Raw genomic sequence first — 15,298 nt, forward strand, 5'->3', positions numbered from 1 at the left:
TTTCTACATGACCGTCAGTCATATAAAAAGTTTCTGGGCAACTGCACCTCATTGTCTTAACTGGGGAGATATGAGTTGGAAATTTCACTAAGAAACAAAACACAAGGATACAAAATACAATAACTAAGTTTACTAATAAAACCCACATCATAAAAACAACACAGGGTCAAATAATTACTTCACACTATGTGACACAGACACAGACACACACACACACACGATAAAAGCCTTGAAATTGATTGCCGGGTGCAACATATGACATATGGAGCAGTTCCTTTTTTTTTTTTTTAATTAGATAAATTTGATATGAGATATGAAATTTTACTAAAGGCACACTGGGAGAGAAAAAAAATTAACAGGGCAATTGACATATGCAAGAAAATCAACTGAGTAGCTAGTACATTGTTCTACGTGATATGAGGTTTTCCATTCTAACCTGCAATAACTTTAAATGACTCCTAAACTTCACATCAACAAATGCATAACAGATGGGATTCAGGCAACAGTGGGAGAAAGCAATGAGCCTGCAAGCGTAGAATGCATAGTCAAGCTGGGTGCTTGCTTCACATTCATCTAATGACGGGACCACATGAGCAGGCAAGACCCTCAAAAAGATTACAACATTGTACGGCACCCAGGCACTGAAGAATAGAGCAACTCTACAGAAGACTAATTTGACTGCTTTGTTGCTCGTGTGAGATCTTGTTCTTGTGATTCTCACAATTATTATGAAGCAAAAAGTCATGACTACAAAAGCAACTAGGAAGAAACCATTCTGTTGGATGACACCAACAGTTTCCCACAGTGGATCAATATATTCACAGCCCTGTGAGTAATTATTTTTGTGGTAGACCTTGGTGATTGAGCTGAAGAGGAGGGAGGGCATGGCTGCTCCAGTGCTGATTATCCAAATCAGGACAGACAGAAACACCCCGATGGAGTGTTTAGGTGTGCTGAGGTCAGACAGAGGATGGACCACAGCCAGGTATCTGTAGATGGTCATGATGGTCAGGAAGAGAATGCTGCTGTAAAACCCAGTGAAGAAGATAAAAGTCACAACTTTGCAGAGAATTTCAGAAAACACCCATCCCTGGACGTGGTAAATGGCCCAGAAGGGAAGACCGATGGTGAAGACGAGGTCAGAGAAGGCCAAGTTGAGGATGAAAATGTTGGTCAGAGATTTAAGTTTTTCATCCAAAGCCAGGATTATGAGCACAAGAATGTTTCCGACCAGGCTCAGTGTGATCACAACAGAGAAAATCGGAATGGCAAAGGATCCAAATATCACCATTTCACTCTTATCACAGATTTCATCCTCGTAGTCATCGTCATAGCTGAAGTTACCATAGGTTAAATTGGCTGGATTTGCCATTTCTGTCACACGGGAATCTAGGAGACAAGGGTATGACTTTAATGACACGTTGCAATGGATTTCTCTTTATAAATACAAAAGAATATTGTAAAGACAATAAATAAATAACGTACCTCTTGCTTGATGAAATGCCAAACGTCTGTTGGTTGAAACGCCTTCTGCGGTACCTTTATTTTATTATGTATTTATTTATTTTTTGCAATGGGATGAGACACTCGATGCTGACGTTTCTGCAGTGTGCCGAGCTACTTAAGCGCCGATGTTTCTAAACACTACTTCCAAGTGTGAGTCAAACACCCGCATCACGTGACCGTGTGGTGACGTGGTGCTAAACGCAGATTTTGGTGCGTTTAGCCACACTTTCAGCAGATGACTTACCTTGACATGAATGACTGAATTCACGTTTTAATACCATCTCAACTGTTTGCACACGCGCATGCATAAGGGTAAATACCAACTGTGTCGTTACCATTTTTGCCGTGTTGTGAAAACTAGTGTGGACTTTCCGTCCACTTAATTACACAAATTAGTACAAATGAGAAAAAGAAGCGAACTGCTGGGTGAGCGGAACGAACTCAGATCAGCGGAGAGAGAGCGGCACATTCATTGAGTTACTGTAATAGAAACCTGCTGTGCCTTCAAAGAGCAAAATAAAGCAGGAAATCATTTTCAGCTCTTTATCCCATCTATTCTCTTTTTCTCGACTTTCAACAGAAAATATAAAATATTTTGTTGCATTAAGCGACTTCATCTTGAGCCAGAAGCTGTTGGAAAAAAGTGTGAAAGCCTAAAGACAATACAAGAAAAGACACATTAAACTTCACATACACCTCCTTTTTTAATTCTCACTGACACATGTGTTGTAAATATCTCACAAACAAAGGTGAAATCAAAACCTGAAACTCAGACTGAGTCAGACGTCATCACGTCACAAGGTACAGCATCCGCGGCACCAGAAATGACAAATAAAGTGAGGGAAGGCTTCTTTATCCTCCGATGAGCCACTTCTGTACCATGACGTGTTCAGATTTAAAAAGGAATTGACCAGTGTGAAATGGACTGTTGTAATTGGTCAGAATAAGCATACCATAACATAATGAAACGTATATTTTAGTTATTTAGAAGGAAAGCAAATGTAGTCTTGTCTATTTAAATATTTATCTTTGAGGAAACTGTGACCAAACCAATAAAACCAAAAAATAAAACAACAGGGCAGCTTCTTTAACAGTGTGAGGAACAAACCTAACGAAAGTACCAGAAAGCTTCAGTTAACCATTTCTTTGAGGATTACAAAGTTCGGGAGTTAACAGCTGAAATACTGTTTGTTTGTTTTTTATCACAAAAAATATAGCAGTGTTTGTGCAACTGAATTACTAAGCGACTGAAACAGCCTCTAATAACGGGAGAAAATATTATTTTCTGATGCACATTTTCATTACAGTCACAGTTCGTTTTCTTTAACAGTCTCATTGTTTGGTGCTTCTCCAAAACATCTGTCAATCATTATTATTTAAAGCCTGTTTTTTTTTTTGTTTGTTTGTTTTGTTTTGTTTTGTTTTTTTAGCCCTCTTTAGAATTATGCAACGCTTAAAAACCACACCTGTGTAAACTGTAAACTGTAAATTCTAATTGTAACTCTTAAGCGTATATTTATTATTTTCTTCTCTTTTTTATATCTAGCTTGTTTTGCACTGATGTAACCGGAGGCTCGTCATCTCGTCTCTCTGTATGCTGCACTGGATACAGCAGAGATGACAATAAAGTTTACTTTGACTTTGACTTAACTTGTGTGTGTCATTGTTTCACACAGCAAAACTGGCCAGTAGGTGTCACTGTGGAAATTGATTTCAGATATTTGGGAAACCTGGATACAACTTCAGCTTTAAATGTTTCATTGTTTCACAAAGTCTCTCTTTGCCCATAACTGCTAGTTTGATTGTCATGGCCACACCAGCTTTGCCTTCAATCCAAAACGACGATAAAATCCAATTTTCTGGTCTGAAAAATTAGGCATATACGGCGGTGCTGCTTTGTCTTCCCATATGGAGTTTTTGGTTGTTATTTTTTGGTAAAAATAATACTTTAAAATAATAGGTAGGTTATGTAGGGGACAGCAGTGTGTCGTGATTTATGAAATTAATCATCCTCAATTTGCAAACACTGAACACATTTTAATGACCACCAAATGACTTTTATTTTTAGCAATAATTAGTTAATACAACTATTTTTTTGTGTATTTTGAAACTCTGTTTTGTTATATTGTAAATAAGCCTGTTTCTAATGCAGTTTGGATCAACATTTGCCATTTAAATGTGGTACAGGCTATAAATAAAAACAACAAAAAGGTTTTGACATTTTTCACAATGCATGTTTGAGGTATGCTTTATTATTTTCAAATAAATTATTTTACTTCACACATACTTCAAATGCAAGTTGCTATGTACAATGAGATGGGAGGCCATTTCCATTTTCTTTTAATATAAGACATTTTTACTAAAGGCACATGTTGGGAAAAAACAAAAAAGCAATACATGCAAGAAAACAAACTGAGCGCCTAAGACATTCATACATTGAAGTTTTGCACTCTGACTTACACTTACTTCAAAAGTCTTTATATTGCTTTGCACACAAAAAATAATAAAACATGGGGTTCAGGCAACAGTGGAAGAAAGCAATGAGCCTGCACACATAGAATGCATAGTCGAGTTGGATAATTGTTTTACTTTCATTTAATAGTGGCACCAAATGAGCAGGCAACACCCTGCTCATTTGGTCATTAAAATGTGTTCAATGCAGAGAGGTCTATTAACACATAGTGAGTGAGAAAGGTGACTGGAAAGGAAAAACTCAATGCATCATGGGAATCCCCCGGCAGCCTACGTCTATTGCAGCATAACTAAGGGAGGATTCAGGGTCACCTGGTCCAGCCCTAACTATATGCTTTAGCAAAAAGGAAAGTTTGAAGCCTAATCTTGAAAGTAGAGATAGTGTCTGTCTCCCGAATCCAAACTGGAAGCTGGTTCCATAGAAGAGGGGCCTGAAAACTGAAGGCTCTACTTTTAAATACTCTAGGAACAACAAGTAAGCCTGCAGTGTGAGAGCGAAGTGCTATAATAGGGTGATATGGTACTACAAGGTCATTAACATAAGATGGGGCCTGATTATTTAAGACCTTGTATGTGAGGAGCAGGATTTTGGATTTAACAGGGTATAAATGGTTTAACTATTGATAACCACGAATGTTTTGATCCACAATGAATCTCTGAATATGCTTTTAATTTCTTTTCTAAATTATTTTAACATCTTACTCACATGGGAAGACTTTTTTACTTGATAGCTTTTAAACAACACATCTCTCAAATTACCAAAGAGTTTAAAGACAGATGAAAACCTGAGTTTTGCATGAAAGAACTGGAAATCAAACTCATGTCAGAATCTTTCAGCATGAATGGACAGCAGAGGGCAGCAACACCAGAGAGGGAAGAGGAAGAGGCGACAGATCCAGAGAGAGGAGAGGTGGCAGCCACGTTGGAAAAAAGAGAGGAAAGTGCTGTAGCTCTAAAGAGGAGGATGGTGCAGCTGCAATGTCAGGAGTCATGGCTTGTGAATGAGCTAAAGCACTTTTTAGTATTGCTTAATGTTAAATTGCTTTAATGGCAATCTGTTTAAGTGCAATTATTAGGACATATAGACATAGGGCTCTTTTATTTAGATGTTTCCAATTCAGACAAAGACTTTGTCATGGCACTGATGAAATGAACTACATCATGTAGTATTTCTATGAGTAAGACAGATTTGACAGTATCTGTCGTAGTCTAGTGCCTCAGGTTCATTGTTATGCTAAAAAATGAAGCTGTTGCCAATCATTCTTCGCTGCATACGAGCTGTTGCCACTGATTTCCAGTCCAGCTTCCTTGTTGAGTTGTTTATTATGTGTAGATAAAGCGCTGATTTACCCCCAGAGTTAGGTGCTGTTTTTATGCTTGGATGACTCATAGGTCAGAGTTAAGTGGCTTAACAGACAAAAAAAAAGTCTGGCTCCTTGAAATAAAATATAAAGAAATGAGGGGTTTCTGGAGAGTTTTGCACAGTTTTGACTTTATAATGCAAGTCAAGCATTGGAAAAACTAACAAACAACTCAAATCCAAAAAAATAAGATGGAGGCCACATCAGCAAAAGTAGGAAAACCAGCTGACAGTTGATATTAATTCCACCAACTAGACATGAAAATCAGTGATCTATCTTTTTTTTCTATTCTGTTTAGAACACAAAGTGTTTAATAAAAAGAATGCAGCACCAATCTCTGTTTTAACTTAATACATCCAAAGCTGAACACTGAATATTTGTGGCTTTGGTTTTATTTTTGCTTCGGTATATTTCGATGTCACGTACAAAAAACGAAGAGGTATAATGTTGCCATGGATACGGTGTGACATACTACTCAACCCCTGTTTTGTATCTTTTAATTAATTAATTAACATTTTGAAAATGTCAAAGATAACACAGTTTGAGAGGCATTAGTAAGAAAGACGAGGAAATTCAAGACTTCAGGATTTGTACTGCCTTTTTAGATTTACTTAAATGAAGCGTTCAATGAATGATCATCATATAAGCCACATTACTAATAATCCTTAGTTTACATGATGGGCAAACCAACAATTTTTAGGTTAATTACGCAAGTAAAATACAAGGCTATTACATTAACAGAATTGGAAAATGATCTTTAAACTTTGTATGGTGTTTAAGGCCATTGTATTATTGTAGGCTCTACCTACGATATAAATCGCATTAAGACAACTGTTTTTGTGATTTGACACTGTATGAATAAAATTGAACATTCAGTGTATAAATAATTAGAGATTTTAAAATAAGATATTAAATACATAAAGTAAAAAAAATCTGTCTGTTTAAAGTTAATCCATAGGAACCGTTCGAAGATGATATAAAATACTGTGTGGTAAAAATACCCCAAACATTGTTTTTAGGAATATAACAGTGTTTTCTATTACAATACATGTAAACGTAGTGTTGCTCTTTATTTTGCAGTAAAACTTGAGCACAAGGCCATAGCAAAAAAATATTCATTTTTTATTTTGAAAGCATGACTGTGATTTGTTTTGATCTTGATATTGATTCAGCTCTATAACAGTCATTAATGGACAGTCCAGTTTCTTTGCAAGTTCAGATTTGCAATAAAATCTGAATGTTCTAATGCGATGCATCTTCCCACCTGAAGATCCACTACCTGCAAATTAACGAATCACACATTACATCACACTGCATATTATGGACTCGTCGTTCTAAAGGTTAATTCTTTAGTCCCTTGGTTATTCTGTTTAGATTTTGTTTATTAGATTTCCCCCTGTGTTGTTGCCCTCTGTGTGTCTGTGTTTATATAGTAGTGTAAGTCCTTGTGCCCTGTTCCCCCTCCTCGTTTTATTCCATCATGTTTATCCATGTTTCCCTCGCCCTCTCCCTCTCATCAGCCTCTTCTCCACTCCCGCATCATGTTTCCTGTTTTATCGTGAAGGTCCCGTGTTTTCATGTTCATTCTGTTCAGTCTGGTTTCCCCGGTCTTGTTATGGTTACTAGTGTCAGCTGTTTTCGTCGTGCGTTCTCACTCCCTCGTTATCTTTCTGTGTATTTATGTCTGCATCTCCCTCAGTTCCGTGGCGCGTCCTCCCTCTTAGCTGTGTGACACTCCCTGTTTTTGTACCATTAGTATTTTCCCAGTTTAGTTTTTGTAGCATTTTGCCTTTTTCCCAGCAATAAAACTGTGTTTTTGCGTTCACGTACGGTTTCCATGAGTTTTGCATTTGGGTCCTTCTCCTGCCTGCACACAGCTAGTTCATGACAATCTACAGAAGTTTATGTGACATAACTAAAGTTTTATCTGTCAAGTAGAAAGAAGAGTCTCACAAACATGCATTTTGTTTGTCTTTAATAGATACACATTAAAAAAATTAACAAAAAATACACTTTGGCTGTTAATACTTAATACACACAGAACTGTCTAAATGTTCAGCTGATCAACTCTTTGACAAAAGTATTATTATTATTTAAAAAAACAAAAACAAAAAAACAACAACAGCTAACTAACAACTATGTACAACAGCTTTTATTTGCTCCTTTGCCCCAGGTGGTCACCACAGCTGGTAGCTCCATATGTTTGATTTGGCAGAGTTTTACACCAGAAGCTTTCTTGACACAGTCCCAGAGGGATTTGTGAATCTGAATTTTTTGGCTGCTAAGCAAAGGTGTTAACCACTAAAACACTAGAGGTGCTAAATAAAAAATAAACAAACAAACACAAAAAAACCCTAAAAATCCCACACAGAAAACTATTTACTATTGTTAATATAGTGAAATGAATATATATAGTGAAGTGAAATGAAACCATTTGATAGCAGTGTAGTAGTCAGGGGTTAGGTTTTGAAGAAGCCAAGTGAAAAAATAATCCTAGAATATGGGATTATACTCAGATCTTATTATACAGATACAATTTTTCTCATGCATATATGTGTGCATTTTTCATACTGTTAAATAGAATTGAAAAGGAGAGTAAACACTGAAGATTGCCTTGCAGGATTTAGCTACATGTGTCAGAAGTAACAGTTTTTATGTGGTTGTTACTACACAGGAATAGAGCACAGCAGAGAAGCAATCATATGATAGCTGTTTAGACTGTGGTTGTTTGGAGCCTCTGCAAGATCTGTGCTGTTTTCAGTCTGTTGTGTTGGGACTAAACAGTTGATTTAGTTTTCAATGATAATAAAACATGAACAGGACTTTTGTATAATTATAATTGGATAATTAAAACTGAGTTTGTGATTTAATACATGTAACTCAGAGGTCCTTAATGTTAGAAATGTACAAATTCCCTGACTGTGTTAGAAATCTTTCTTTTTTTATTCACTATGAGAGGGAGCACACTGTGTGACAGTGCATCAGTTAGATAACAACATACGTGTAGGTCTTGCTTGGCTTCCTCAAATTATTGCCCCAAAATAATATTGCACGACTCTACTGTTTGATAGAGACTTGTAGAGAAAGAAAAACAGCGTGGTTAATTAAAATGGTCACTGGTATTTGTATTTATTGCATAAAAAAACCCTTAAAACATGAATCGACTGACTTTGTCTGTAGTTTCTATAGGACATGATTTTCTGACAAATGGCACCATAATGATTATTGTAATTATGCACAAATTTGCATGTAAAATACCTGCTGATATTTACCTGCTGATCACTTTACTATTATTATATACAAGGATTTTTGCCAACATTACAGCACAAGGGTTTTAAACTAATCAACTGCATTAGCTTGTTCTATACAAAAAGTTATTGCATGAATTCAGTATTGCAGTATTAAATGCAACATCTGTTTGACTAAATTTATTTTTACATAAAAAAAACACACATTTAGGTAACTATCCAAGTACTGTATCCTATAGAGAAATGTTACGAAATGTTAACACAGATGGACACACAAGTACAGCTTGCTATGTGCCGTGCTGTATAAAACAAAGTTCCTCTCTTCTGTAGATTAAATGAATTTTGTGAAATGCACACTGGACTTATAATTATATAATCAGTTATATTACAGTAAATGCAAGAAAATGAACTGGGCAGCTAGTACATTGATCCATGTGAGACTAAGTTTTGCATTCTAACCTGTTGTTCCTCGACTGGACTTTGTCGTCGGATGAATCGATGTAGCATTAACTTTAAATGACTCCTAAACTTCACACCAACAAATGCATAAAAAACGGGGTTCAGGCAACAGTGGGAGAAAGCAATGAGCCTGCACACGTAAAATGCATAGTCAAGCTGGGTGCTTGCTTCACATTCAATTAATGATGGGACCACATGAGCAGGCAAGGCCCTCAAAAAGATTACAACATTGTACGGCACCCAGCCAATGAAGAACACAGTAACTATACAGAATACTAACTTGACTGCTCTGTTCTTCGTGTGAGATCTTGTTCTTGTGATTCTTTCTAGTATTTGAATGTAGCAAAAAGCCATGACTGCAAAAGCAACTAGGAAGAAACCATTCTGTTGGATGACACCAACAGTTTCCCACATGGGATGACTATATTCACAGCCCTGTGACTCTTTATCTTTGTGGTGGACCTTGGTGATTGAGCTGAAGAGGAGGGAGGGCATGGCTGCTCCAGTGCTGATTATCCAAATCAGGACAGACAGAAACACCCCGATGGAGTGTTTAGGTGTGCTGAGGTCAGACAGAGGATGGACCACAGCCAGGTATCTGTAGATGGTCATGATGGTCAGGAAGAGAATGCTGCTGTAAAACCCAGTGAAGAAGATAAAAGTCACAACTTTGCAGAGAATTTCAGAAAACACCCATCCCTGGACGTGGTAAATGGCCCAGAAGGGAAGACCGATGGTGAAGACGAGGTCAGAGAAGGCCAAGTTGAGGATGAAAATGTTGGTCAGAGATTTAAGATTTTCATACAAAGCCAGGATTATGAGCACAAGAATGTTTCCTGTCAGGCTCAGTGTGATCACAACAGAGAAGAAAATTGGAATGGCAAAGGATCCAAATATCACAACTCCACTCTTATCACAGATTTCATCCTCGTAGTCATCGTCATAAGTGATGTTTAATAGAGATTGGCTGTCATTAGTTGACATATCCATTTCTGTCAAACCACTACCTACAAAATAAAAATAAGTAGATGACTTTAGTGACATGTTACAATAGATTTTTCTTTGAGTAAAAAACAGCATGGAGAAGATTTGAAATAAAGTACCTTCTGCTTGATGAAATCGATAGCTTCCCAGATGAGACACCTTCTGTGGCAGCGTAAAAAGAGAATCATTTATAAACTCGTGACATTTTCAGTTTCTGCTTCTGTTTTTGTGGCCACACCTGTTTTCTCATATAGTAAATAGGTGACCTGTGATCTTTTTTGGTTGTAGCATGATCCGCATATCTGTGAAATGAAATTTGCCGACTTTATAACGATGGAGCTCAAAACTCTGCAATTGTTTCTTCCGCGTCTATTTTCCCCCCAGAATATATCATTAGGTAAAACAAGGAAATATACAACTTCAGGATACATTTGTTTTTTAGATTTTACAACCCCAAATCTAAAGAAGTTGGAACTGAAATGTTCAGTTAATTTTTATTTCAAACATGTGCGTTCACAATCATTACAAAATATCATTCCATTCTTTTGTTTGAAAAGAAGTAGGCAGACGTATACACCTATTAGTCCCTACCACCTCAAATTTGACCTCTCATTGATTTAATTTTCTTTTAGCCTTAAATTAAACAAACAACATATGAAGCAAATGTAAAGCAAAGACAAAACAAACAAATAAACAAATAAATAAATAAAACAAATAAACAAGCCCCACCACAATAATGTCAATAAAAGAGAATGCAGTTATTTGCATTCACAAATATATCTGAAGTGACTCAGATATCAAAGGTTTCAGACTGAGAAAATGTACGGTTCTAAGAAGAAAAAAAGGTCTCTTTGAATTTGATGGCAGCAATACATTTAACAAAAAGTTGGGATAGGACCATGTTTATCACTCTGTAGCACCCCCTCTTTTAACAGCAGTCAGTAAATAAGTGAAAACTATGGAGACTAATTTCTGGACTTTTATGAGAGGAATGTTGTCCCATTCTTTTCTGATATAAGATTCTAGCTGCTTAACAATTCTGGGTTGTTTTTGTGTCATGATTGGTCAGATGTTTGGTGAAGGACCTGAACTGCAGGCAGTGTAGTTCAGCACCTGGAATATACGTAGATGTGGTTCATTTAGCATTGCCTCGCTAAACTTTTCCAAAACCTTCCCTGAGAAAAGATGTCAATTGTCTATGTCTTTTCCTTTCCTATCCCCCAGTCATGTCTGTTCCAATTATAATAACTTAAAAGTTAAGAATGAATGAAGGAATAAATAAATATTTTTTAAATAAATAATAATAAACATCAATCAAGTGGACCAGTATGGTAAAGCCATACTTTTCAACTTGGAAAAATGAATCTGCTGGGAATTTTTCTTGGCCTGCAGATAATAATTCTGATTGCTAAAGTGCCAAACAGGACAAGCACAAACAAACAAACAAACAAACAAAGATGTCAAGCTGCTCGTGCCATGGACACTAATATGTACCCTCTATCACTTCTACCTCTTCTTAAAGTCAATAAAGAGTTCTTTTACTGATGGCATGAAGTTGGCTTTAATGTTAGTTGTAAGGTCTTGGGGTTGTTACAGCTTCACCTTGATCACAAACTACGCCACCGTCGAACTAAAACATAACATAAAATTCAATGAAATAGTAAGACGAGTGAAATAAAGACATAAAATGATCTATATAACATACAAACATACCTCGCTGGCTGACCCATGCTTTGAGGCAGAAATGAGCACTTTACAGATACTTTTAAGAAACAACTTTCTCTGAATTAAATTGGCTTCACTTGCTTCAACTTGCCATGTTCACACATCAACATGGGCGTGCATCTCCCTCAGGTGCACCAGTGGAACCAACATGCAGTACAATAGTTCCTACATGAGAATTTTCACAATAAATGACCTAATGGCATATAAAATATGCATAGTGCAAAACAAAATACATTAACTGAAAGTAAGGCTGTAAAACCCTCATACCATCAGAGATGTGCTGATCACAAGCTAGATGATCCCACTCCTTTAATTGCTGTCCATCCATCCATTATTTGCTACTTCAATAAGATTTTTTTTTCTTTTTCACCGAGTTTAAAAAAAACAAACAAACTACAGCAAACACTGCACATTACATTTCTAACTTGTTAACAGCTCCCTGGCATAGACTATCCCAGGGAGGCTGAGGCTGAGAAATGTGATCCCTTATAGTTAGAGCACACCCTCCGGTCCCCTTTCTTGAAGATGGGAACCACCACCCCGGTCTGCCAATCCAGAGGTACTGCCCCTGATCTCTATTCAACATTGTAGAGGTGTATCAACCAAGACAGCCTTGACTTCAGTCACCTTGGACACTAAACTTCCAAACTTTACACAGTATGTGGTTTGTCCTAGAGAGAGAATTTTAGACCTACTGCACTAATGTCAAGGACGAATACAGTTTCTCCCCCACTGGGTAGGTCAGATCATAAACGAATTCACCTCACCCCCCCTGCTCTACTCCTACTGAAGAGCGAGCCTGTGACCACTAGAAGTATTAGGAGGTGGTCGAAGGAGGGTTTAGCAGAACTACAGGGCTGTTTTGAGGTGACTGGGAGATACTCTGTCAACACATGGGAGCACTCTGTGAGGACATCAATGGGTTTACTGAGTGTATCACTGACTACATAACCTTCTCCTCCAACATCATTGTCCCAGCTCAGAGTGTCCATTGTTACCCAAATAACAAGCAGTGGGTTAACATGGAAAGCACTCTGCAATGACAAGAAGAGGGCCTCCAGAGCAGGTAATGGAGAGAAGCTGAGAATGGTTCAGGCATTATTATAAGGCAAGATCAGAGAGGCTAAGGGCAATTACAGGAGAAAGCTGGAGTGTATATATGGTATCACTCTTGGCTGGAAGCAGTGCTTAAACAATGGAAAAAACACCAATTTTGTCTAAAAATCTCTCATGTTTAGCTGTTTCCCACTTTTTCTTTGGTCATTTTAGCCTTTTTGGCCGAAATATAATATGTGTATCTTCAACATTGTATGTCTGACAAGGAGATCAGCAGCAGATGGGACTGTCCTCTCCCCTTTCCTCTTCACCCTAAACACCACAGACTTCAGCCACTCCAAAGAGACCTGTAATCTTCAGAAGTTTGACTCTGCGGTGGTTGGATGCATCAGTGAGGGTGCTGAGACAGTGTACTGGGCTGTGGTTGACTCCTTTGTCATGTAGTGTAAGCAGAATCATCTGTAGCTCAACATGACAATGACCAAAGACTTGATTGTGCACTTTAGGAGAACCTGTGACCCCTGTTTCAATCCAGGGGGTCAATGTGGACATTGTTGAGGACTATAAATACCTCGGAGTACACATAGATAATAAACTGGACTGGGTTACAAACACCACTGCACTTTACAGGATGGGCCAGACTCGTCTCTATTTTCTGAGGCGGCTGAGGTCTTTCAACATCTGTCGGAGAATGCTTAGGACTTAATATGAGTCTGTTGTGGCCAGTGCCGTCCTCTATGCTGTTGCATTCTGGGGCAGCAGGTTCAGGGTCACAGATGCCAACAGACTCAACAAACTGATCCACAAGCTCAGTAATATTGTGGGGTTGGAGCTGGACTCCCTTAAGATGGCGTCGGAGAGGCAGATATTGTCCAAGATAAAGTCAATGCTGGACAATACCTCCAACCTACTCCATGACGTGCTGGCCGATCACAGGAGCACGTTCAGTGAGGGACTGAGATTACCCAAATGCACCACTGAATGACACAGGAAATCATTCCTGCCTGTGGCCATCTCTCTTTACAACTCCTTGTGAAATAAGACCCTTTTCCATTGGTGCTTACTCAGATTGACTCAGCACAGTTCGCCATGGTTTTCAATTAGGTCATAGTACCTGGTACCAGGTACTTTTTTAGTAGCTGCTCACCCGGGGTTCCAAGCGATCTAAGCAGGTACTAAAATGTGGTGTTGTCAGACTACATGCCACCGATTGGCTGGTCAGTGGTGTCACTCAATGAGTTATGAGAGCATCTCATTCAGGAAAATCAAATCCGCCATTTTTGAAACCTGCACATGAGGGAAATGCCTACAAAAAACAACGCCGTTTTCCCCTGAAAAGCCGCAGACTGAGCAGCCGGTATATCCTTGTCTCAGCGTCCACCTTTTTTGTAGTATTTCTGTCACATATTAATTACATGGGACGAGTCGTGGAGATCCATGGCGAGTCAATCCAAGTAGGTACTAATGGAAAAGGGGCTATAGTTACATACTTTTGCGCATGCTCTACAGTGAAAATAGCAAATAACAATGACAGGACCACATGAGCAGGATTTTGATTCTGATTCAAATGGCATTGACCTTTTCTTCCTCTCAAAATCTAAGCAGGTAAAAAACAAATAATCAACAGGATCACAAACTATTATAAGTAAGGGAAATACAGCGAGTATTGTAGAGTAAATGAAACGTGTCATGGTCCTGAGTCTAACGACTCAGTGTTTTGTGTTTCTTTACATTATTCTGTGTTCTTGTTTATTCTGTTATGTCTTTGGGTTTGGTTTGCCATTCGTTAAGGTTTTGTTTTGTGCCTGCCTGCTCCCACTTCTCTGTGTTCCCTCTGTCTGTCCATGGTGTCACTGTGTCTGCTTGTGAGTCTGTCTGTTTAGTTCAGTGTCTTGTCTGGTTCTCTGTGTCTGTTAGTTTCCTGTTTTATTCTGAAGGTCCTTGTCTTATGTGAATGTGTTCATTTTACGTTTCCCCTGCCTCGTCAGCTGTGATTTCTCCCAGGTGTGTTCCCCTCCTGTCTCCCATCCCCTGATTACTGCTGTGTGTATTTAAGCCCTGTGTGTTCTCCTGCCTGTTGCTGGTTTGTCTGCGTTATTTGGTGTTTTCTGGTTGGCGTTTCGCCCTTTGTTATCCTGTGAATTCTCCCTGCAAGTTACCCTTGTGTTCAGATTTTGTTGTTTAAGTTTTAGTTTTCCCACTTTAGGTTTAACTCAGTTCTGTTTTTCGCCACCCCCGCCTTTGTTGTTTTACCACGTTCCTTAAATAAAGCTTCCTCACCTCAGTTGTGCCGCATCTTGGGTCCTTTAATAATTCCATACGGCTCACCTCGCGAACCGTGACAAAACGACACTTTTAGAAATGAGAATTGATACTCACTACACTTTCACTTCAATGTTCAGGCACTTCTTGAAAGTAGTAAAATTAAAGCAAATTCTCTGGCTTCTCAAAGAACAGAAAATTCAAATTTTGCATTCACAGCCACAA

General features: G+C 38.2%; 2 protein-coding genes across 2 annotated transcripts; both read right to left on the reverse strand.

Annotated features, from left to right (window-relative positions):
• Positions 1 to 115: 115 nt before the first annotated feature.
• LOC146362170 (chemokine XC receptor 1-like) lies at positions 116 to 1,655 on the reverse strand. Its single transcript, XM_084922678.1, has 2 exons — positions 1,486 to 1,655; positions 116 to 1,389 (listed from the first exon to the last, which is right to left on the reverse strand). Exon 2 carries the CDS (start codon positions 1,370 to 1,372, stop codon positions 395 to 397), a length of 978 nt encoding a protein of 325 aa, XP_084778804.1. The 5' UTR covers positions 1,373 to 1,389; positions 1,486 to 1,655; the 3' UTR covers positions 116 to 394.
• Positions 1,656 to 8,443: 6,788 nt separating this feature from the next.
• On the reverse strand, positions 8,444 to 11,879 carry xcr1a.1 (chemokine (C motif) receptor 1a, duplicate 1). Its single transcript, XM_084920839.1, has 3 exons — positions 11,744 to 11,879; positions 10,150 to 10,192; positions 8,444 to 10,053 (listed from the first exon to the last, which is right to left on the reverse strand). The coding sequence occupies exon 3, from the start codon at positions 10,034 to 10,036 to the stop codon at positions 9,005 to 9,007; it is 1,032 nt and encodes a 343-aa protein (XP_084776965.1). The 5' UTR covers positions 10,037 to 10,053; positions 10,150 to 10,192; positions 11,744 to 11,879; the 3' UTR covers positions 8,444 to 9,004.
• Between the last annotated feature and the right edge of the window lie 3,419 nt (positions 11,880 to 15,298).

This window comes from Perissodus microlepis, chromosome 23, assembly GCF_051167445.1.
Source record: "Perissodus microlepis isolate ML-2025 ecotype Zambia chromosome 23, ASM5116744v1, whole genome shotgun sequence".
Taxonomy (NCBI): Eukaryota; Metazoa; Chordata; class Actinopteri; order Cichliformes; family Cichlidae; genus Perissodus; species Perissodus microlepis.

Bases quoted from the DNA above. Each gene is read 5' to 3' on its own strand.
- LOC146362170 (XM_084922678.1), bottom strand. From the start codon at position 1,372: ATGGCAAATCCAGCCAATTTAACCTATGGTAACTTCAGCTATGACGAT.
- xcr1a.1 (XM_084920839.1), bottom strand. From the start codon at position 10,036: ATGGATATGTCAACTAATGACAGCCAATCTCTATTAAACATCACTTAT.